The sequence below is a fragment of the Pelodiscus sinensis genome, chromosome 10, assembly GCF_052426305.1.
Source record: "Pelodiscus sinensis isolate ZL-2025 chromosome 10, ASM5242630v1, whole genome shotgun sequence".
In the NCBI taxonomy this organism is placed as follows: Eukaryota; Metazoa; Chordata; order Testudines; family Trionychidae; genus Pelodiscus; species Pelodiscus sinensis.
Genome location: NC_143061.1, coordinates 55,188,131 through 55,211,828, shown reverse-complemented (window position 1 = coordinate 55,211,828; position 23,698 = coordinate 55,188,131). Strand labels below are relative to the sequence as shown.

Genomic DNA, 23,698 nt, shown 5'->3' with positions numbered 1-23,698 from the left:
CCCTTGGGAGGCCCTTTCTGTGCACAGCTGCACGTGGACCCAGCTGGCCATATCCGCCGTCTTTCTCTTGGGGAGCTGCTGAGGTCTTGAGTTCTAGGAGCACACGTTACCGTTTTCCCGGCGGCCTTGTGCCACATGGGACTGCCACTCCCTCTCTAGCACCCTGTCCCCACATCTGTTATTGAACTGTTTCCCCCACATCTCTTCTTCTTTTCTCTCTCTCGCTGCCCCCTCCCCACCAGGCCCATCGCATTGCACATACCCAGTATTGGCATCCTCGAGAGTTCAAGGATCATGATCACAAAACTAGTCACTGGCTGTCTTCTCACAAACCAGTTCTACCAGTCAAATACACAGAGAGGTGCTGGAATTACTGTTCATCCACAAGTTCAGTTCTCGTGCTAATGGCCTCAATCCAGATAAGGGATGGCTGGGAGATTATCAACCTAACATTCAATGAAGGTGCAAACAGCACTTCATCTGTGTAGATTCTTGTGTTAGTACCCTTCCTATCTATTGCTATTCTTTGATCCTTATGTGCTTCTTTTTAACTATCCAGTCTTCAGGTGCTTACAGATTGCCGGTTCTGCCTACTTGTTTTTCCCTTTGATATTTTCATACCCTCTACTCCTTGTTTCCCGCCCCCCCTCTTTTTTCCTCCTTCCCCCATCTCCCTTCTCCCCTATTTATTTTGATCTGCACATCCTAAACTCAAAACTCCGGTCATCTGAAGAAATGGGTTGTGCCCACGAAAGCTCATGATCCCATCGACATGTTTTGTTAGTCTATAAAGTGCTATCAGACCATTTGTTGTTTTTTTAATTCATGGTGTAAAAATAGTGAGAGATTTGGTTTTAAAGTAATAAATTAGAGGGTCTCTTTTGGCCTTCTGGTTTTTCAATCCATAGGTCGCACCTTCACTTGCATCACATTTTCCATCTTTTCTCTACAAACTTGAGAGACAGAAGCTTATTTAGAAACACACACCCCAAAATTTAAGGGTCACACCTAATCACCTGACTCCAGGAGCTGGAACTTTAAGACGAGCAGGAGTATCACAAGACTCAAGATAACATTGCGAGACTTGGCTGCCCTGCAGACATCGCCGGGTGACAGCAGGCAGCTTCCTTCCCCGCTGAATGTTTGCAGCTTGTTAGTTCAGTGCAGCTGTGGGAAAACGAGTCCCAGTCAATTTGTGAGGGCAAAAGGTAAATCATTCCGACACAGGCTCCATTCTTGAGGAAAATGGCAGAGCCGATCTTCGGCACAGTGATTGGGAAGATCATTAATGTGCTGCTGGGCTGAAAGGACTAAACATATTTTTTTAAATGAATGGAGTATAAAAAGGTTAAATCTCTTCAAATCACTTCCAAGAACTTCATCGTCCTGCCTTTTGTTGACTCAGATTAATAAACTTGGGCAGTAGTAGAACAGCTAGTGAGACCAGATGCCAATCATTGCTGTTGCCGGGCAACCACATTTTACATCCCCATGAGACAGCTTGCAGAAGTGCACTGAATTATCTAGTATTTAATTGGTGACACTGAAAGAGGTAGAAAAAAGTTGCAGGCTTCCCCCTTCCCTCCGAATCCTTTACTCTATTTCCGATGCTTCTTTCCCTGGGGGAAGAGCTAAAATCTCAGCATGAAGATGAAAGAGGGAAAAACCCCATTCCTATTGTGCCTTGTGATGGTACCAAGTGAACATTAGCCTCTAATAAAGTCTATACCAGTCACAGAGGGGGAACCATGTTAGTCTGTAACCTTAAAAGTGGGCAGTCCCATGGCACCTTACAGTAACAAATCAGGTATATAGTGTCGAGAGATTTTGTGGGCAAACCCCCCTTCTTCAGATGAGCTTGACTCAACCTCATGATCCTATACATATTTTTGTTGGTCTCTAAGGTGCCACAGGACTGCTCATTGTTTTGAAAGTCTATAACAATGTGTCCCTTAGTTCTCCTGAGCCTTCTCTACCGGGGGGAAGGGATGTACTATTGACTTACAAGGAGAGGCTGAGGGATTTGGGCTTGTTTAGTCTACAGAAGAGAAGGTTGAGGGGGGGATTTGATAGCAGCCTTCAACTCCCTGAAGGGAGGTTCCAAGGAGGATGAAGAAAATCCAGTCTCAGTGGTGACGGATGGCAGAACAAGGAGCAATGGTCTCAAGTTGCAGTGGGGGAGGTCTAGGTTGGATATTAGGAAAAACTATTTTCCCTAGGAGGGTGGGGAAGCACTGGGATGGGTTTCCCAGGGAGCTGGTGGAATCTCTGTCCCTAGAGATTTTGAAGTCCCGGCTTGATAAAGCCCTGGCTGGGATGATTGAGTTGGGGTTGGTCCTGCTTTGGGCAGGGGGCTGGACTCGATGACTCCTGAGGTCCCTGCCAGCCCCGGGGTTTTATGATTCTATGATCAGTGTGGACCCACTGGTGGGAGGCCCAGGGGGGTTGTAGCATAGCCCAGGGTGTTCCTATTGCCCTCTGGTCAAACTGGGGAGAGAATTAAGGGTTTGAATTGGGCCAGGTTGGAAGAAGCCTGCTGCTGAGGTGGAGACCTGCCACTGGGCAACAGAGGCCCCGCAGAGTGGATAATAGTCCACGCCTCTCTAGACTGGTTTGATAGTAATTCTGGTGCACCACGTGCTGGTCTCGTGGCACGTGCTTCCCTGTGACTGCCCCAGGCGTGGGATGCGGGGCAGGAGCAGCTGAGTGTGACCAGGCACCGCTGTTTTTTCTTTCAAAGACAAAAGCCAGAGCAAAGCAGCATGTGCCGTTTTGCTCAAGTGACCTTGAGAAATGAGTTTTGATTGAATGTATTTGAGGGCAAAATTAGTTTTCCTGTTTCTACTGAGTTGGCAGAACCCAGCAGTATAATCTTCCCCAGCGCTCGGTATGATGGCCAGCCGGCTTTGGATGCAGGTAATCTCCCCGTCTCTCCCCCCTGCAAACAGAGCTGGGGCAGGTTTCCTATTTATAGCTTCAAAATTCCCACAGGCATAAAAAAAAATTAAGCAAAGCCCAGACTGGTACTTAATCTGGACCTTGTCGCTAAGAGGAGGACGACATGCAAAACTGGCGCTGTGAGCCTCAGGAATATCCAGGGGTTTTAGATATTCAGGTCTTGTATCGGTGAGGTGCTCTAATCCTCTGATTTGAGGTGGGGGAGCGTTTGCTGCAGGCCTTTTCCAAGCCAAGTGCAAAGCTTTTCTGTTCCCGGCAGCTCTTGCATGGTCATTTTGCTCTCCAGTGTTTGGATTTTTTTTCTCTGGGCCCATTCTCAGTACCAAGTGGAGGATTCAGTCATTGTCTTGATACTTGGAAGGTGTCTCAGGCCTGGGCCACGCTCCATGGTTAGGTCAACGCAGACGGCTTATGCCGACCGTATTATGTTGGTATCTGCATGACAGCCTTGTCCCACCAACAGAAGCACTCTCGCCGGCTGTGCTTTCTGACCCAACTGGCAGAAGTACCCGGCGCCGCTCGGGTCTCGAAGTGAAGTGTTTGCTTGAACAACAAAAGGAAGATGCACCTGCTTTAGGCAAACTATTGTATTTTTCAAAAATGAAGGGAAAAAAGTTTGTATTAGTAAAAGAAGGAAAGTGATTCCAACATTAGACAGAGCTTGTTGAGAGACAAAAGTTTCAGGGTGTTGGGGTGGGGGCTCAGGGCAGAGGATGGGGGCTCAGATTTCGGTGGGGAGGGGCTCAGAGCAGAGGATTGGAGAGTGCAGGATTCAGGGCAGAGAGCCCAAGGTATGAGTTCATATGTGATGAAATTTTGAATTCTAAAACATAAGGAAGCATAACGTAGCAACCTTTCAGCAAGGGCGTGCATGTGTTTTTTAAACCTCTCTGTGTGTTTTCTGCACACGCAAACCATAGCGCCTTTAACTCCCATTGAAGCCAGTAGGAGCTGAGGGTCTTCAGAAACCGGCCATAATCGCTTTCCTGTTGATTCACCACCACCACCACCAGCTATTGGAATTCTCTTCCTCTGAGTGCTTGACCGCGCCACCGGCAAGGTGCACACGCCCGAGTTATTTTTTGTCTCACACTTTGTAAGGGAACCTTGCGGTCAATAGATTTTTAATCATAGACAGGCCTGGATCTGTCACAGGTGAGCACAATATTAGTGGGTGAGGGATGCAATTTCCAATAGCAGCTAAAAAGAGACAGGGTGCCCAAATCCCTTGGACTTTAATTGTCCTGGTCATGCCTCTTCCTTAGGCTCCTTTGACATCTCTGCTGAAGACTTTCCAGATGAATTCATTTCACACACTGTGGAATGAGGAAGAAAATACGAAAATCGTCTTTATTTTACATTGTTTTTAATACGAATAAACCATTGGGGACCAGGCTGAGAGGCCGTTAATTCCCTGGCATCCCAAGGCAGATTTGAACCTATTTCTCTAGAGGTGAATGGCTAGTGTAATTAATTTGCTGCACTACTAAAAGTCAGGGCCCTCCTCCTTTTATGTATCTCAGATAAATGCAGACTCTAGCCTTTAGGATACAAACCCAGACACTCAGAATCTCATGTTTATCTTATGAGTTTCTGTGTATGTGTTGCTGAAATATGGAAACGAGATTCAATGAGACCAACACTGTTTGCAATTATATAGCAAAATAGTTCTCAGTTCCAAACTTTCCAATGGAAATAGCTCCTGGTAATCAACATAACCTAAAAGCGTGTGAATCACAGAGTACACAGATGTAGTGCTAAGTTCTATGTTTGGGATAGCAAGTTTTCTGTGACATAAACTAGAGCATCTTACAATGCATCCGTTAGTGAGTATTGGGGCCAAGAGAGATCTGATTGGCTGCTGCAATTTCCAGGTGGCAGGCATCCAACAGAACCGCATACGTCAGGTCTCGCTGACAGCTAGGCCACGTCTACACTAGACCCGGCAGCTTGGTTTGAGGGTCACAGCCCCGGCCATGTACACTACAGAAGGAAAAGCAGGAGGGCCGGATGCCAGCTGGGGCGCCTTCTGCGTTCTGTTTAGCAAGTCTGAACTAGACCTGCTGAATCGAACTCTGGACGATCGAACGTGGCGGGGGCACTCTTTGGTGGAGCGTGTAGACGAGGCCTCGGTTGCCGAAATGTATCAAAACCCTTGAGCCTGATTTGTCATTGCCCTGCACCATGAATTGAAAATGAAAGGTGTAAAATGCTATCAGATCAGAGTGGTAGCCTTTCATTTCATTTTGCCCTTCTTTGTGCAGGAATGGCCGCCTCAAAACTGGAAAAGCAGGTCCATTGTACACAAAAAATCAGTGGTAGATTTTGGAGAAATTAATTCCTGCCAGATATTCCTGCTTGGTTTTCTCTTTGTTCTTCACAGTGCGCGAGAGATTTGACGGGTGTGTAATGGCAGCCATCTTGGCCAACATACAGTGGCTTGCACCTCCAGATATAAAAGCTTCTACCCCTTGAACTGCAAAGCTAGGTCCACCAGTGCAGCCGGAAACAAACTCCTGCCCTCTGCAGATCCGTTTCAGAAGGGGACCCGTAACACATTCCTCGGTGGGTTGCCTATGCATATTGCAGTGTGTTGAAAGCTGTGTTGGGATTGGAGGCTGTCATTGGCCCCCCCTTGCAGGGTGGAGACCTCTGCAGGGAAGCTCACAATGAGTGAAAACCCAGCCTCGAATGAGGCGGAGGGCGTGGTGCTTCGCTGCCTTAGGGAACAGTCTGCTTTGTCTCTCTCTGGTTTTGGTTCCTGGGTTCAAAAGTCTCAGAGGCGGAGCCGTGTTGGTCTGTAACTGGGAAAACTGAAAAAACAAGGGCTAGCCCTGCAGCACCTTAGAGACTAACAAAACATGCAGATGGTGTCACGAGCTTTCATGGACACAGCCCACTTCTTCAGATGACTGGAGTTGAAGGGACCCAGTTTTCAAATAAACAGTGCACACAGGGGCTGGGAGGTGGAGGGGGGAAAGGAGGAAAAAGAAGGGAAGGGAAAGGAAAGGGGTTACTGTGTGTGTGTTCTCATTCTGGATTCTAGGATCGAGGTGACTGTAACCTTCCAGAAAGAGTCTTGAGGCTTTTAATCTCATTGCTTTGGCTGTTGTGAACATAACACACATGATGCAATGTCACTATGGACAATGCAGGTACACTGAGGCAAGCCGGGATGCAAGGGAGCGGCACAGGGGATACTGTTGTGAAGCGCTTTTGCTCAGCTATGGAGGAGGGAAAGAGAAGGGCCCTTGTTCAACTCTGAGGTTTCACGGGGGCTGCGCCTGGCTCTGATGGGCTCGTGGGTTAGCGTCAGTGCTCGGAGCAAAGCACTTTGTTTCTAAAAGGGATAATGTTGCGAGCCCACTCCGTGCTCTCCAACCCCGTGCACATCTATTATTTAATGTGAATGCTTCATTACGATGGAAACGGAGCATTTGGAAAATCAAATGAGCCCTAATGATTTAAGAGGGATTAACTCCCCGCGCAGCGATAGAGCGTCGATACCTCCTACAGGTTTGCTACAGCCTGCTGTTCCTTAGGGCTCTGCTAGCGAGAAACACAGAACCCCCTCCTTCACTGTGATGTGCACTTCTCGGTCACAAGCTGGGAGAGCGTCGCTTGTGGAGCATCAGACGTGCAGGCCATGACGCCTGTTGTGAGGGTCTGGTCTCCATCGCATGCTCTGCACAAATAAAATTAGGCCGTAAAGAGCCCATGAAAATGAAGCCCCTTCCTCGGGTTCGGAGCATCTTCTTTGCGTTCGGAGCCCTATCCTTGGGTTCGGAGCATCTTCCTTGGGTTTAGAGCGTCTTCCTTGGGGGCCAAGCACCTACCTTGGGTTCCACTCTGATAAACTCCCCCTGAAATCATTGCCCACAGAGGCCAGGTACTGAGGAAACACAAGACATTAGCAGAACAAAGTGTTTCCTTTCCAGCATTCGGTGACTCTGCAGGAGGCGAGGTCTCAGTAGATGCTGCTGGCTCCCTGCGCCCCTTTGGCTGACTGTTAGACATTCAGGGAATGTCTACACTGCATTCCTCTTTAGAGAGAGGAGTGCAAATGCAGCTGAGCGAAATTGCAAATGAAGTGCTGATTTGACTTTCCCGCACTTCATTTGCATCATCGCATCTGGGCGCTATTTTGAAATTCCCTGTTTTGAAAAAAGAACCGCTATCTAGATGCGGTTATTTTGAAAGAAAACCCTTCTTTCGAAATAACCAGGTCTAGATACCGTATTTCGAAAAAAGAAACGCTATTTCGAAATAGCTCCTGGACACGATTATGCAAATGAAGCATGGGAAATTCAAATCCGCGCTTCATTTGCAATTTCGCTCAACTGCATTTTCATTCCTCTCTCAAAAGAGGAATGCAGTGTAGACATTCCCTTAGAGCGTGCGGAAGGCAGAAAAGCCGTGGTCAGGTTACTTCATCTCCCTGTTACTGCCCCGCTAGTAAAACGGCCAGTTGTGCCCAGGAGCAGAAGCTGCATCACTTAGGATGAGGAAGGGACAGCCATGACCACACGTCCCCCTCCATATTGGGAGGTGCAGCTCTGCAGAGCAGGGGTAGGACAGATTTGGGGGGAGCTAACAGTCGTCTGCCATGGCTGTGTAATTGTGACAGACGGGCGGCCTGTGCTGGAAGAAGAGCAAGGCAACGAACCCACATGGAGCGGAGAATGAGGCCGGCTGCGCTACTGTTTGCTGGCCGTCACTACGCTCTCTGGCATTTTCCATGAGATGTAATGCAGCCCTCGTATTGTTTGAATCGGATGTACTTGGACAACCCTACCCCCGCCTTTTGCTGTGTTCAGGGGTGTTTTGGAGCAGTCCGAAGCCAAGGCAGTTTAGGGGTAGGTTTCACTCGATGGCCACGTAAGGGCCAGGAGTCAGAGACTCCTTCGCCTCAGAAGTTTCCCCTCTCTCCTCAGAGTTCCTGGCCCTTCTCACCTGCCGAACAGAAGCGTGAAAAATAGGGAGGTGGCTTGGGCGGCTATTCTCACAGCCTCAGGTCTTGTGCAGGCTAATGAGACATGGAGAGCCATACAGCAGCAGTAAAGATTTCAATTCTGGCCGGAAAATTGGAGCTGGTCATGCCCTGATCCCGCATGTCAGGGGCTGGACACGGATCTGATCGGTGGAAGCTGGCGTCCGGAACGTCTCTTGGGACAGTCCTTGGCGCTATTCCCCAGCCTGCCTTGTCCCTCGCTCGTGGCAGGATTCAGAAGGGGAAGCCGACCGGCCAGTACAGAAGGGAAAGGCCTTGCTTTTAGGGTGAACAGAAGCTGCTCACTAAAAAATGAGTGCGTCATCTGGACCCGATCCTGCCACACACTTGTGTGTGTCATGAATCTAGCACGTGCCTCTTATCCAGTTGCTGCAGCTTCTATTTGTTCATTCCACACACATACACACCCCTATCTCACAAAGCGCTCTCTCTCTCTCTCCCTCACACACACACATATACACACCCTATCTCTCACACTCATCTCTCTCTCTCGCTCCCACACACACACACACACACACACACACACACACACCCTATCTTTCTCTCTCTCGCTATCGCTCACACATACACTCTCACATACACACCCAATCTCTCTCTCTCACACACTCACCCACACACACCCTATCTCTCTCTGTCGCTATTGCTTTCTCACACTCACACACACCCTATCTCTCTCTGTTGCTATTGCTTTCTCACACTCACACACACCCTATCTCTCTCTGTCGCTATTGCTTTCTCACACTCACACACACCCTATCTGTCTCTGTCGCTATTGCTTTCTCACACTCACACACACCCTATCTTTCTCTCTGTCGCTCTTACACACACACACACACACACACACTCACACCCTATCTCTCTCACACACAAACACCCTGTTGCTCGAGCCAGGAATACAAAGCACAAGTGAGAGATCTGTCCCCGTCGGGTCAGAGAAGTAACTCAGGAATGAAATGTTTGCGGAGCCCTTGCGTTGGGCCATAATCCCCGGCCAGGCCTGCCCATCGGAGGCCTGTTCCCGTTACCAGCTGCCTGCGGCGCGTGGTGCTGTCGCGCTAGCATCCAGAGACGAGGGGGAGGAGGAAGCAGTTGGCCTGAAATAAAAGGGAATCAAATCATGAAAGAGTAGAAGTTAAAAAAAAAAAAAAAAAAAAAAACCGGGGGGGGGGGTAATTGTGAGGAATCAGAGAAGCGCTTCCTAGTGTTCCAATTAAACCTTAACCAATCAGCGCCCACTCTCGTTTCTGCTGTTCTCTCAGAAAAATAATGAGGGAGATGAAAGCGGCCCGGGGAAACACAGCCCTCTGCTGCCCTTTGAAGATGGGGAAATCACAACCATTGCCTGGGAGAGTCTGTATTTATGCGACAGCTGTTGCAGGCTCCTTTGCGCCCCCCATGATACCGCCGGCAGCAGAGACCAGGCTTCCCACTAAGGTTGTCCATCCGTGAGTGGAGTGACTTCTGTCCTGCGCACCACGAGTGAGGCCAAGTGCCCTGGTCGGATGGGTCGCTGCTCCCTGAGAGACTCTCCCAGCGCAGGCCCCCCCTTGCTGGGACCCCAAACACTGCTCCCAGGCAGGGTCCCTACCTCGTGGGGAGAAGGGGTGACCTGCCCCCCAGGGAACGCTGATTCCAGGGCAGCCTGTTTGCCGTGCAGCGGCTGCTCCCCATGGGGCTGGCTGCGGGTTCCCGCCAGCCGCCGTGCAGGGTTGAAGCTGTGACCAGGGTTGCGTGGTGGGTGCTCAGCTGCTCCTGGGGTAGGGCCATGTGTTGGGTAACTGCCCCGTGTGCCACAGCTGGAACCGGGAGCAGCTGAGCAGCCACCATGCCGCCCTGTCCCCCCGCTCTGCCACCAAGCCTACCGCCACCACTTACCTTCCACGCCGTGGCCACGCTAGAGACCTCACCATTGCCGGGTGTTGGCCCAGCACTGGGCCCCTGATGAGAGACGGCAAAGGGATTTCCTAGGGGGTTACTGCCCTTTATCTGTATTCATAATGCGCAAGGAGGGGGTGGCCCTGCAAGCCGCAGTTGGCACAACGCAACGCAGTTTGCACAATGCAACACAGGCCACGCAGTGGAAACTAGACAGGGACAGGCTCTTCTCCTAGCCCACCCCAGCCTGGCCAGGATGAGAAGGCAGCTTCTCGCTGCTCCCGGATATTCATGTGCTTCCCATTTGCCACTCGTTTCTACACCCCGAGGTGTTCAGACGGGTGCGCAGGAAGGCCAAGTGGCCCAGCGCTAGGCTGCCCGCCCTGTGGGTTTTCTATCTTGCAGTGAGCGCGGCCTCATTTGCTACAGCCTCCCCATCCCTTGGACCTGTGTGGCTGACCAGCAATTCTGGCTGATGCAGGAGAGGCACAGCCCTGCTCCCATCTCCTTACTGCTCCCTCCATGCAAGCCAGGGATGTTCTTGCCTCTTCTGCCTGATCCTTGCCCCCGGGATTTTCAGAAGAGTCTAACGGAGTTAGGCACCCATTGAGAATGAATGGGGTATGGGTATATGTAGGCCCCTTTGAAAATCCCATTTCCCACTGGCATGCTTCATGGTGCACCCCGAACGTCACCAGTGTCTCGGTGCCAGAGAGAACACCATCCTGGTGGGTGTTTCTCGTCCTTCTCGTGCAAGATCACACAAAGCTTCTCCACCCCATTACAGTCCGCTCCCCAGGCCCCAGTGACGTCAGGGTAAAAAGTGCGCAGTTGCGAAGAAACACCATGGAAAGGGCAGCCCTGCAACTTTCTGCTTGAAACCTTTTTTCAGCCAAAAGTTGGGTTTTTGACGCAATTAATTTTCACACGGCGTCATCATCATCACGTCACAATTTTCATTTTTTGAGGGTTGGAAAACGGACCGTGGTTTTTTTTTCCAGTTTTTATCCCAACATTTTCAGCTTTTGTTCAAAAATCACCAGTTTTAGTTTACAGAAAATTGGTTTTTTTAACAAAAAGTTAAAAAAAAGTCAATTATTCTGCTGGAACAACTCCCGTTTTCCACCCAGCTGAGGTGTTTGTCGCTCCAGTAGTTCACAGCAGGACTAGCAGTAGGTCGGATATCATGGAGGGAAAGGGGCGGGGGGAGAAATCCAGGGGAGGCCAACCCCTTCAGTGTGGCAGTATTTCGATAAGCTGGTCTTCTTGCTCCCTGACGCTCAGGAGAGTCTGGAAGACGGCGGAAGGGGTCACGTAGCAAGAGCGACCAAGTAGAGAACCGCCCAAGGTATGTACCATTTCTGGCCAAGGCCATTTTCAGTGTGAGCCCCGGTGCTGAGGAGCAGGCTGGTAAGCCGGCTGTCCAAGGAGGTTTTCACACCAAGCACAGGGGTGATGGAGCTGTCAGACAGATGGTTTTACCTTTGCTCCCTGGCTGTTGCTGCAGAAGAGCCACCCCTCCCCTGTGAATTACCTGCCCCCGCTGCTACCCAAACGGAGTCCGTGACCTCGGCTGCTCCTCAGCGCAGAATGTGAGCCGCTGGAGGGGGAGGCGGGGAAGCAGCGAGGGTAGGGAGAAATGATTCCTCGCCCTCAGAGGCGCCTGCAGTGAAAAGCTTTCCTGGGACATTCTGCTGTGCAACAATAGCAGCCTAATTGTCCCCGAGAGCACAGCTGGGCCTGGCCAGTGTGTGGCATGACTCATTGCTGCTAATTACAGAGCAGGGGGAAGCCCAGGAGGCTGCCCGCTGAGGTGAGCTGGTGGTTCAGATGCCGCAGCCTCACCCGGAGAGGTAGACCATAGCTCACATTTACGCCAGCCGCTCCAGGTTGCTCAGGGGTGGGCAGAAATGGCTCCCCATCACCGACAGTTCTGCTGAGGGAAGAGGAGTTCTGCTCTCGTACCAGGGAGGCTTGGGAGGGAGCGTGAGGGACAGATAGTCCTCACACACATGCTCTCAACTTGGGCCAGTATTGAAAGAGACTATAATAGGTGTGGTGGAATGGGGCGAGTCAGTGGGTGATGGCCAAACATATAGGAATGAGAGAGTAGGTCATGGTGGGGGGCCAGTGGTGCTTCCTAGGAAAACATCGCGTCAAAGTAAAAACCGCAAAGGAATCCAGTGGTATCACAGGCTCGCTCTGGATAGAAATTCCTTATTTGAACAATACAAATACAGCCGCAGGGACGCGCTAGCACCCACCTGACTAGGATGGTGACAGTGATTGTGAAATGCTCGGGGAGATTAGAGAGGCTACAGAGACAAAAAACATCATAATAACGGGGGATTTCAGCTGTCTTCATGTTGGCTGGTTAGATGTCCCTTCGGGAAGGCGTGCAGAGAGACATGTTCTAGACATGATAAATGACTGCTTGTCCTGCCACCCACTCGGGAAGAGGAAATTCTGATTTAGTTCTAAGTGAAACGCAGGAGCTGGTCTGAGAGGTGAGTACAGCTTAGCCCTTGTAAGTTCCCCTCCTGGCTTTACATGTAACATCATTGTAGGAGGGGAAATGCCAGAGAAGCTCGCCACCGTGGGAACTGCACAAAAATGAGGAAGCTATTTCAATAGAAATTAAAAGGAACAATGGCAAGGTGCAAAATGCCTGCGAACTATGAAAAGACTATTTAAACCACCCGAACAGAGGCCCAAACTAAAGGTATGCCTCCACATAAAATAAGAAAAAACAGTTGAAAGAGGGAAGAAAAAGACACCGTGGATAAACAACAGAGTAAAAAAGGCAGTAGAGGCAAAACAAGTGAACTTCAAAAATCGGAAGTCAAATCCTAATGTAAAAGAAAAGCATAAACTCTTGTGAGTCAAGTCTCAGAGAACAATACGGCAAGCCAAGAAAGAATTTGAAGAGCAATTAGCTAACAGTAGGAAAGCTAAGACATTCTTTTTCAAAGTACATTAAAGCCAGGAAGCCGGCCCAATATTCAGTAGGGCCCCTGGATGAGCAAGGTGCAAAAGAAGCACTTAGAGAAGACCTGGCCCTCATGCAAAAGCAAAATGAATTATTTTCATTGGGCTTCTCTTCAGGAAGATGCAGGGTAGCAACTCATACTCAAGCCATTCTTTTTAGGTTACAAAGCTGAGGAACTGTCCCAGATTGAGATGTTCATAGATAAGGTTCCATGGCGGGCAGCCGTATGAGTCTGTAACGTCTGATGAAGTGGGTCTTACCTATGAAAGCTCATACCCTATTTTTTTTTCTTCAGAACTACTTGTTGTTTTTATAGATAAGGCTGTGGAGCAAACAGACAAATTAAACCGGAGTAAGTCCAAGACGGATGATGTTCATACAAGAGTTCTGAAGGAGCTCAAATATGAAATTGCAGAACTGCTAACTGTGGTATATCAACTATCCCTTAGATCAGCCTCTGTTCCAAATGACTGCCCAATAGCCTATTGAAAAAGTACTCTGGAGGCAATCCTGGCAGCGATAGGCTGGCAAAGATAATTTCAGCACCAGGCAAATTGGTTGAACCAATAGTCAAGAACAGGATTATCAGCCATCTAGATGAACACGACATGTTGGGGAAGAGTTAACACGGTTTCGCAAAGGAAAATCATGCCTCGCCGATCTTCTAGAATCTTTGAGGAGGTCAACAAGCGTAGGGACGAGGGTGCTTTAGTGCATACGGGCACCTGAAGTTCTAGAAAGTCTTTGCCGAGGTCCCATGTCCAAGTCTCTTCAGCAAAGTGAGCTGTCTTGGGACTTAGCTCACCTTAGCTTAGCACCTAAGCTAAGAGGGAAGGTCCTCTCCTGAACCAGTAACTGGTTAAAAGGCAGGAAAGAAAGGGTAGGGATCCGTGACGAGGTTTCATAATGGAGAGGGGCAGTGGACTTCTTCGCGGGATCTGTACAACGCATTCATCAATGGTCTGGAGAAGGTGATGAAGGGCGAGGAGGCAAAATTTGCAGACAGTGTAAAATGACGTCAGATGCTAAAGTCCAAAGCTGACTCTGAACAGTGATGAAGGGAACTCTCGAAGTAGAGTGTCTGGGTGACAAACTGACAGATGAAGTTCCCGGTTGAGAAGTGCAAAGTAATGCACATTGGAAGCCATAAGCCCAGCTGCCCATACAGTGTGCTGGCAAATCAGCTGTTCCCACCCAAGAAAGATCTTGGCATCACTGCGGATAGTTCTCTGAAAACAGCTGCTCCATGTGCAGTGGCAGTCCAAGAGGCTACCAGAAGGGTAGGAACCATTGGGAAAGGAGTAGATAATAAGGCACTTAAGACCATACTGCCACTATATAACTCCACTAGAAGACGTATCCGGTATTGCCTGGGTCCTTCAGGACGGGGGGGTAAGGGTTGAGGAGGGGCTCAGGGCAAGGGGCTGAGGACGTGGTGGGTGCAAGCGTAGGGGTTGGGGTAGGAGGAGCTCAGGGCGGGTGGTCCCATCTGGTGGGGTTTTCTATCCTCCCCCAGCCGTCCCAGCTCCCTTCTCGCTCTCCCCAGCCCCCCATTTCTGGTTGCCCCTGCCTGTCCAGAAGCTGCTGCTTGCCGTACAGATAGCCAGCGCAGGTAGGGAGCAGCACTTCACCCCCACCTGCACGGGGTGTGGGGGGGGGCTTACTGTGTCAGCCCCGACAATTAGCAATAGCAAACAGGCTTGTAAAAATCAGCCTGTGTTTGTGAACAGCTCATGAAGAGCAAAATGAGCAGAATAAACTAATCACTAGGAACAGTTCATGCATTTCTAATAATTCCACGCAACCCTGTACTTATCCTTCTGTGTCAGCTCTTGCCTGCTGTGCACACGTAAACCTGCGGCGCAGAACCAGGCCTCTCCCCCGCCGGCTTGCCTCCAGACACGCACAGGCAGAATGTGACTTCCACAGGACAGCCCTGGCAAGTCTACACGCCTGGGAAGCGGGACCAGAAGTCAGCTCGCAGGAAGGTCAAAGGAAAGGAGAAGGATGGAGAAGCTGACTGTTGGGGGAAGTGCAGAAAAGCATAGATCAAGTATTAGTGCAGTCATGTGTTTGTGGGCCCACAGAGGGCGTGGGCTGTGTCGGTGGGACCAGCCAAGCCAATAAGAATATTAAAAAGGTGACATGGCTAGAAAACTCATCTCGTTCAAAGAGAGGAAATACGTTTTGTGGGCCCCTATCAAATATGGTTATTCTTCCTGCGGCATTCAGCGAGACAAAACAAACATGGTTAGCCCTGGCGCTGTGGGGATATTAGAACCATGGAAATGATCAAATGCCAGAGATTTTATTTCTTTCAAATAAAGAACATTACAGCAGGGGGCATGGGCTCGGGCCAGGAGAAAGGGAATAGGGTATTACCAGCTGGAGTTTTGTACGTTTTTGCAGTAAGCGTCTGTTTTCAAATTTGATAAGAAAGATGCCACCTCCACATCCCCAGAGAACTTTAGAGCAAGTTAATATAGAAGGGCAAAGTCTCTTTTTCAGCAAAGCTTCCCTGGGAGAGTAATTAAAAAGTGCCGCTCTAGAAGTGATCAGGAGGATGTATGTTGAAAAGAAACAAAAGTTACGCTCTCCGTGTCCTGCGCTGTACGGACAGTGCCTTGGGGGATGACCTTGAGGGAATGTGACTTTGGGGCTCTGCTAGGTGAGGAGAGAACAGTGAACGGTCACATACGTGTGCTGTGACTTAGGGTTTGTCGTCACTTACCCCAAGATCCATGCTGTGGATATTGATCTAGACGGTGAGGTTTACAGGATTTAAATCCCCACTTCATTTGCAATAGCGATGTGCCTAATCTACATCCCTCTGTCGGCAGAGGGGTATAGTTTAGACGTACTCTACATGCCTAAGAGAGGTCTCCCAGAAGCCAGCTAGGAAGTGCCTGTTCACCAGGAGTGAAACACCAAGGAAAGGGGAAGGGCTAAGGGCTCAAATCCACAAATGTGACTTTTGGACCTATCCCTGAGATTCAGCCATCAACCCTTTCGTGCAATGTCTCTCGCCAGGCCAGGCCAGCTGTTGCTCATGAAGCCAGATTGACAGGTGCCTGCCTCGCTGTAGCCAGTAGCCGCGTGGTTAAGGCACTCAAGTGGGATGTGGGAGAGTTGAAATCAAATCCCTGCTCCTCCAGATCTGGAACAGCAGCTTCTCCCTCTGCCTAGGAGCGAGCTCTCCCCCGTGGGCAGCCCAGGTCTTGGCCAGCTGCCCACGGCTTCTCTCCTGCCGAGTGCTTCCAGTCTGCGAGAGTTAGACCATTTGCCAAGCCAAGTGCGGGGTGCTCTGGAAATCTCTTTGCAGTCGAGAGGCGAATCAGAAGTATGCAAATACAATCATCAGAGGGATGCGGGGACCTACAGCGCGGAGGGAAGTGGAGGCGCTGGAGAGGGTTAGACACTCACAGTGAAACAAGGTGCAAGTCCTTTGCCTAATGCATCAGCCTCTCTCACAGCTGCTTCACCCGGGTGGCTCATCGTCATCCCACTGTGGCGTGGGGGGGAGGGGGGGGCTGTCTGCCCTGTATCCCGGTGTCACCCTGCGCTGTGAGGTGTGATCCCCACTGACTCACCCACACGTGGTGATGTGGTGTCAGTACCTTGCTGGTTGCTGTGCTTGGGCTGTGGGTGATCCCTCGTGGCCTCTTCCTGTGAGCACTGCCCAGAAGGGGGCTGCCTAAGTCAGGTAGACAAAGACCCAACTGGTCAGACGAGTTGGGGCAGCGAGGGAACTAGGGAAGTGAGTGTTCGGGGGAAGGGTCAATCATGGGCTGGAATCATGAAGGAACCCGTCTAAGGAGGGGTTGGAATCTAGGGTCCCAGGGACCCATCTCAAGGGGTCTGAGGCATCCTGCCCCAGACTCCTGTAGACACATCATGTTTATGCTGTGCTGTATCCTGGAGAAGCAATAAACCCCCTCTATTCCACCGGCTGGCGGAGTCTGTTCTTGCTGCGACGGGGGTGCAGTGTCGGGGGAACCCTGACACGTCGTCCCACCCGCGACTGACCATAAGACAGAGAGAGCGTCTTTTCTGAAACGCTCGCTGCAGCGACGAGGAAAGTGGGTCTGGGGACAGTCTGACGAGTAATAAAACGACTGGCTGGAATATGCGCCCCGGCTGTTGCAATGTTTCTTGTGAATTCCTCGCCAGTCGTTACTGTCTTTGTGACTGAGTAGAGCTCTAATCCTATCGTGAGCACGTCAGCAAAAATAACCCAACGTGCCAGGAGGCCGAGGGGGAAGCATAACGGTTTTGGCTGCCATTTGATTCCTTTTAGCTCTCATCAGCCACGAGCTAATGGCAGTTCTGTGCAAAGTGGCTGCTCTCATCCCTCCTCTTGCATGTCCCTTTGTTGAATTGCTGTCGAATGGCTACTGTCTGCAACATCTGGCAATTTCTGGTTTTCCACGCGGACTGGCGCTCACCCTCTCTTTGGCTATGGTGGTTCTGCAGCCGAACAGCACTGACCCAAATGGTCCCCAGCGGGCAGTGCCCAGACCCCAGAGGACAATTTGCAAAGGGCTCTCACGGGGTAGCCAGGGAGGCTGAGTTAGGAAGGAACCTCTTCTAGCTGCCTTCCTGAGTGGGAATGTGTGGAATGTCCGATCAGTAGAGCGTGCACAGGAATGGCCAGATGCTCAGGAGTTTGACTCAAAGTGCTGTCTCAAAACAGGGCCTCCGTATCAGCCGGGGGGGAGGATCCTTCTGCATTCTGGATGTGTCTAGCTTAGGGGTGCAAAATCCCATTTAATCAGTTAACTGGTCACACCTTAGGTTTAACTGGTTAAGCAGTTAAGCGGCATGGGGGGGACCACTCCAGCCTGCCTCTCCCAGCCCCATGTGGGGCTCTGTGTGGGGTTGCCAGCTCTCACCTTGGCCCATGGCATGGTGGGGCTGGCAGGGCTATGGCAGGCTGTGGGTGGAGGGGGGCTGCTTCCAGGCGCCAGTTAACTGTTACCCAGTAAGCATCATCTGGTAAGGGTGATGCTTACCGGGTACCTGGTTAACCAGTTACCCTAGTCTAGGTGTCCCTCCTGGGCCTCCTCTGTCCCATCTCTGGCAGCAAGCCCCATCCATCGTGGTGTTACAATCCCACGTGGCGCAGTGTCAGCAGCACATCTGCAGTTTTATGCCAGGTTTTATTCTCCGTTCTTCGCCAGGCGCAGGCTCTGCAGCTGTCTCACAACTGTGTGTTTAGATCTCTGCACAGATCGCCCGCCGGGGCTGAACCCTTGTACTCTGGATCTAAAAGCAGGGGTCACTTGTGGGCTCAGGGTAGCTGAATCCAGACTTGGGTGTGCACATGGTACGGTAAACCTGGCCTTAGGATTGCTGGGCTCACAACCATGCCACCGCATCCACGCTGCCCAACGCGGACCTGCTGCTCAGGGCTGCCGCTTGAGCTGTGTCGGTGCAGCAAAACGGCAGGACCTGAGCACGACTGCGGCTCTGACCCCAGGAGAGTTTGCAGGCCAGCGGCGTCCGTGGCCCGAATCAGACTGATCTGTGTGTGGGTGCGAGGAGGGCTTGGACTCCAACCTGAGTCTGGAGTTGGGTTCACAGTGCAGTGCAGACCTATGTTGCAGCTTGAGAGGAAGGACCAGACACAGTTGCCTTTATCCCTGGGGCAGTCACTAGGGGGAGACACACTGGGGTCGCATGGCAGGGAAGGGCGCAAAGAGCCAATGGAGACTGCAAAGCCTCCTCTTTTGCTGCCGACCTCCCCCTCGGAGCTTTGCGCCGCAAGGAAGGACCATTAAACCCCTTTGCTCCTTTGTTAGTTACCAGCCGAATTTGGGGGGCAAAGTCCCCAATAATGAAATCACGAGGTGGCTGGAGGGATTCCTTCCTGCCTTCCTAGGCTATCTGGAAATAGTGTGAGAGCGAGAGGCATTTGTGTGCTTTGTCTGACAGGTTAAAGGGCTCAAATAAAGATAAGATGGCCCACTATCTCCAGAGGAAATTGCCTAGAAGTGGTTACTCCTGTTTGCGCCGATTCATTTCCTTCTCTGGGCTGCTCCGCGATGCCTCATATCCTGATGCAGCGGCCAGGGATGAGAGACGCTTTCCCTTATCTCAATCACTGCCCGGTTTGTGAAACACAGAGCGTGTTTCTTTGCAAAGTAACCCTACCAGCGGCAATGGGTGGCCGAGTCCGGCGATGCGGGGGCCATCTTTGGATGCTTTTAGCTCCTTTGTGGAAGGGTCCAGCGAGGCACGGTGTTGCCAGCTGCTTCTAGCCAGGTCACGCAGGGGCCTCGCTCTCTCCTGAAGAGACTAATTGAGCCCATTAGCTCTTTCTGGCTGAGGAGACGATGCTAGTTCCCGCTATGAGCTCTGCTGTTAAACGCTTTTCCCTCCTTCCAGCCTTGCATCGCAAAGAGGTTCCGCAGAGGCCTGTCTGGACTCCTAAGCTCAGCCTCACCGCAGGATCCCTGGGCATCAAGGGCTTGACCCAGAGCTCAGAGGCTTCCAGGGGGGTTTGGATCGGGCCTTGGGAGTGTTCCGTTTTACACCCCAGAGAAATGCCCGGAGGGACAGAACTTGCATGCCCGTGCAGCCAGACTCCGGGAGCTGTTGGGTTTCCTAGCAGTGCCGATGGGAAGTATCAGCAGGTGCAGAGGGAGCCAGGGCACTAGGTCAGAGGTGAACGACTTGCAGGCCACATGGGGCCCGTCGGCGTTCTGTGTGTGGCCTGTAAGACATTTTTTTTACCGCTGGGGTTGCAAGGTTCCGCTGGTTTCCATCCACGTAGGTGTTTTCCGACCCGTATTGCCGGAGTGACAGGCACAGAAAGCCGGGGCACGTGAAGCGGGACGCACACTGATTGCACCCAGCGTGGGCTGAGAGAGCCGGGCACTCCCTCTGCACCCAGAGCGCTGCGACCATGCAGTCGGAGGCACATGCAGATCCTAGGCACGCAAGCGCAATTAGCAAAACTACCCTGTCCCAGGAGACTATCTTGGTTACGACAATGCTGTGGCCACTGAGATGAAGGAGGCCGCTCGTGTGGCCCACTCGTTGGCCTTGGTCACCCATCGCCACACTAGGCCATGGAAGCTTGGCGTGGGAGCAGCTGGTTACTGGTTATCCGTCAGGCATACAATGTCAGATATGCATGAGGAAGGTTATCCGTCAGGTGTGCAATGTCAGGCGTTCACGAGGAGGGTTATCCGTCAGGCCTGTAATGTCAGGCGTTCACCAGGAGGGTTATCCGTCAGATGTGCAATGTCAGGCGTTCACGAGGAGGGTCATCCGTCAGGCCTGTAATGTCAGGCGTTCACCAGGAGGGTTATCCGTCAGGTGTGCAATGTCAGGCGTTCACGAGGAGGGTTATCCATCAGGCCTGTAATGTCAGGCGTTCACGAGGAGGGTGGGATGTTTGGGCTGCTTCAGGTTGTACAAGGAACAATCTCGCTCGTGGCTTTGCTTTCCCTCGCTTCGGTTCCTCCTTCCCATCCCAACCCTCCTGTCTCTGTGCCACCAGCCAACCTGGGTGGCTGTCAATTATGTTTAGTGACTTTCAGGGATGTCAAGGCTGAATGAGCACCCACCTGTCACCCCAAAGTTACTTAAAAAGGGGGGGGTGTTAGAGGGATGGGGGGCTAACAGAGAAGAATACAGCAACTCAAGGGCACTGAAGCTGGGAGAACAATAGTGACGGGAACCCATCAAGCCCCCAGAGCATTCTCCCAAGGGACTTTAGCCTCCGACGATGCCATTGACAAGCGCTCGGCAGATGGCCCAGGTTACACAGGCAGTTCCTGTCGTTTCTTATCTTGCTCCTAAAGATTTATTCGCACACTAGAATATCAGGCACCAGCTTTAAAAGAACTATCAGGAAAATGCAGCAAAATCCAGGCGTTTTCACAGTGCATCCACTTGCAAAGCATTTGTCTGCTCGGGACCCAAGAGCTGGCTAGAGATTTTGTGTCTCAAGCTGCACAGCCAAGGTCACCGGAAAGGAGAGGGTGTGCTTGGGCCAGAACTCAAGGCAATGCAAGGTGTTTCCACTGTGGCAGGCCTGCGTATTACAGAGCCGTAACTCTTTTTGGTCCCCTTGAGTGAAGGTCACCCACCGTCCAAAGTCCAGTTTCCAAGTCTCTGTCTAAATCGGATCTGCAGCTCAGGCAGATGAAGAACATCTGAATTTCCAATCTGTGACTTTTCGATCCTATAGCTCTTGCCATTGGAGCGTAAAGCCTCTTAAGTCCATTGTTTGGGAGACACGGTAAATGTCCTTCGAATGCTAATTTGGATCTCGTTCGCTTGGGGGGAATATCTCTCCAGAGCCAGATCCTGAACTGGAAGTCTGTAGAACCAGGACACTTTCCGACAGCCCTGGTAGTGGTCTGATCACGCCCCTCATTGTCCTTTTGTTTATATTTGATATGCAATCACAGCCCAGTGAGAGAAGGTTGATTAATGAAACCTCCCTCTGCCAGGGATGAAAGTCGTCTTGTAATGATATCTGGAAGGCACTCCCTGTTTCTGAGTTAATGACTGCATCCTGGCTGAATAAACACTGAGGCCGGGGGACAAGAAGTGTATTAGCCCAGGTGATGGTTAGTGACATTGCGGGAATGACCCATATGATGTTGTTGTTGTTATACCGACATTTGATCGTAAATACTAAAGCTTGAAATGGAAAACACCCACAGAACCCTCAATGCGCTGCTGGAACTGCTGACCGCTACAATTCAAAACGATCAAAGGGGCAAACGACCTTTTGGGCCTTCCTCATTTTCCTTGTCCTCCTTTCCCCATTTCTCCTCCCCACCCCCGGCTGCTTCTCTACACACTGGGACTCTCAGGCCATTTTGGCTTCTTGAAAATTCAGAGGCCAGGAGCCAATCAGACCAAAGGGATTGTTCCATGTGTAAACGAGGGATGTGAAAATCCGTTCATTTTTGTAAACGTGTAATCGCTGATTTTTTCAGCAGTTACACATTGACACGTGGGGGGGCAGGTGGGAACCGGTGCTTGCGAGGAGCCAACTCTTAAGCCAGCTCCTCGTGAGCACGGGCTCCCGCCTGCCTCCTGCTCCCTGCCACGCTGCTGCCTCTCTATTAAAATCTGGCTCCCCACACACATCAGGTCCTGACTCCCCGCCCCCACTGCCTTTGTATCAGAGGCGGGGGGGGACCATGCATGTAACCATGAGGGTTAACCGATGAACCCTAGCTTATCGGTTAACCGTGTGCATGGGTACACGCTGGCATCCCTCATGTAAACGGTTCCCTTCCCCTGGCTCAGGGTCCCCAGCAGGGTGTCCATTCTATCCTTTCTCCTTGGGGGCTAAGGAGGACCACCCTGCTCCCCGCTTGTCCCCAGAGCTCCCTGCACAGCGTTTCTTGTGTTGTAGTTGCTGTCGTAGCTTCGCCATCAACCCAGGGCTCCCCTGCTGTGGCGGGAGATGAGGGTTTGGATGTCCGAATTCCCGGGGCGCCTTTTGGACAGCAGGGCTCAGCACTCACCCCTTTCCTCCTCTCCTCTTTCTATTCCAGCTTGCCCGGCGGGGATGTTTAAGGCCAACCAGGGTGTGGGGACCTGTGCCCAGTGCCCCACCAACAGCCGCTCTACGTCGGAGGCCTCTCCCATCTGCACCTGCCGCAATGGCTACTACCGGGCTGATTTTGACCCTCCGGAGGCAGCCTGCACCAGTAAGTATGAGGGTCCCACGTGCCCCGCTGGGGAGCAGAGAGCTGCAGGGTGTCCTTAGACCGTGGCCAGAGGTGGAAAGGTGGTTTCATTATGAAGGCTCATTAAATCACTGGGCTGTGCTGAATTACCTGCACTGGGTTCTGCCCTTCAGGCTGCGAGGGATGGACCGCAGTGTTCCCTCTCGGTGACGCTGGCATGCGTCTTCTCTGTGTTCCCAGCGAGCTGGGAGCGCATAGCGCTGGGGATGCCAGACAGCCAAAGGCCCCTGAGCAGCCTTCAGTAGCCGCCTGGTGCCACCCGATCTGACACCACCTTCTGTTGGGATGGAAAGGTGCCCGGTGTCGGAACAGCCAGAGTATTATGGGGGTAAAAATGTACAAACGATTAACCGTGGGACCATTCTGTCCATTGCACGGTTAACCGTGGGGCTCGGTTGCTGGCTGGCAGCCCCACGGAGCTGCCAACTCCCAGCCCAGATGGTGCAGCCCCCCGCTCACAGCGCACCACGGGCAGGGGCTGCTCTGGCCAGACTGGGTGCTGGTTAACTCGTTGCCGGTATGCATCACCCATAAACCGGATACCCTAAATAGTACACTAACCCTTTTATCGCTGGGCTGGTGGAACAGGTGGTCTTGCTTCAGCTCCCGGTTCTTCTGGAAGCAGCTTTGTCCCCGCCCCCCGTGCCAGCCATCAGTCAGCACAAGCTGGAAGGTCTCCCAGCAGTGTCTGTTTCTTAGCGGCAGTGTCTGCGGCTGGAGGCCGATAATCCCCCGGATAAATTAGAAGGGGAGGTTATTTTGCGCTGCTGTCTTGTTCGTGGTCGCGTTGATGGAATATTCTTCTCCAGGGCCAAGGAGGCTGGTAAGCATTGGTATTCCGCGGGGCTTTGCGCGAAATGAATCATCTTCCTCGGCTGTCTATTGTAAATAAGACGGCAGCAGCTATCTTAAGTCTGTCACTCTATAAAAAACCGGCTTGATGTAGGAAGAGCCCGGCGCGAGTCCGCAGCTGCAGCGAGCTTCGGCGTCGCTGAAGGTTGATCGTCCTTCTGGATATTACCGATGTGCGTGATCAGCGTGGCCTGGGAGCCGTGGCCGAGCGCTCTCCGTACTAGGTTCTGTGCTAGCTCCGTGCGGAAAGGCCGTCTGGTTTCAAACTTCACCGCCAGCCACAGTCCCAGC

General features: G+C 51.7%; 1 protein-coding gene across 10 annotated transcripts in view; it reads left to right on the top strand.

Annotated features, from left to right (window-relative positions):
• The window catches only part of EPHB1 (EPH receptor B1), a 323,707-nt gene that overhangs the window by 217,410 nt on the left and 82,599 nt on the right, over nucleotides 1-23,698 (top strand). For all 10 annotated transcript variants that reach the window (XM_075937229.2, XM_075937228.2, XM_075937224.2 and 7 more), the window contains one exon: nucleotides 22,361-22,516. In XM_075937229.2, the coding sequence (XP_075793344.1) occupies nucleotides 22,361-22,516 (156 nt within the window). The remainder of the gene's footprint in view (nucleotides 1-22,360; nucleotides 22,517-23,698) is intronic.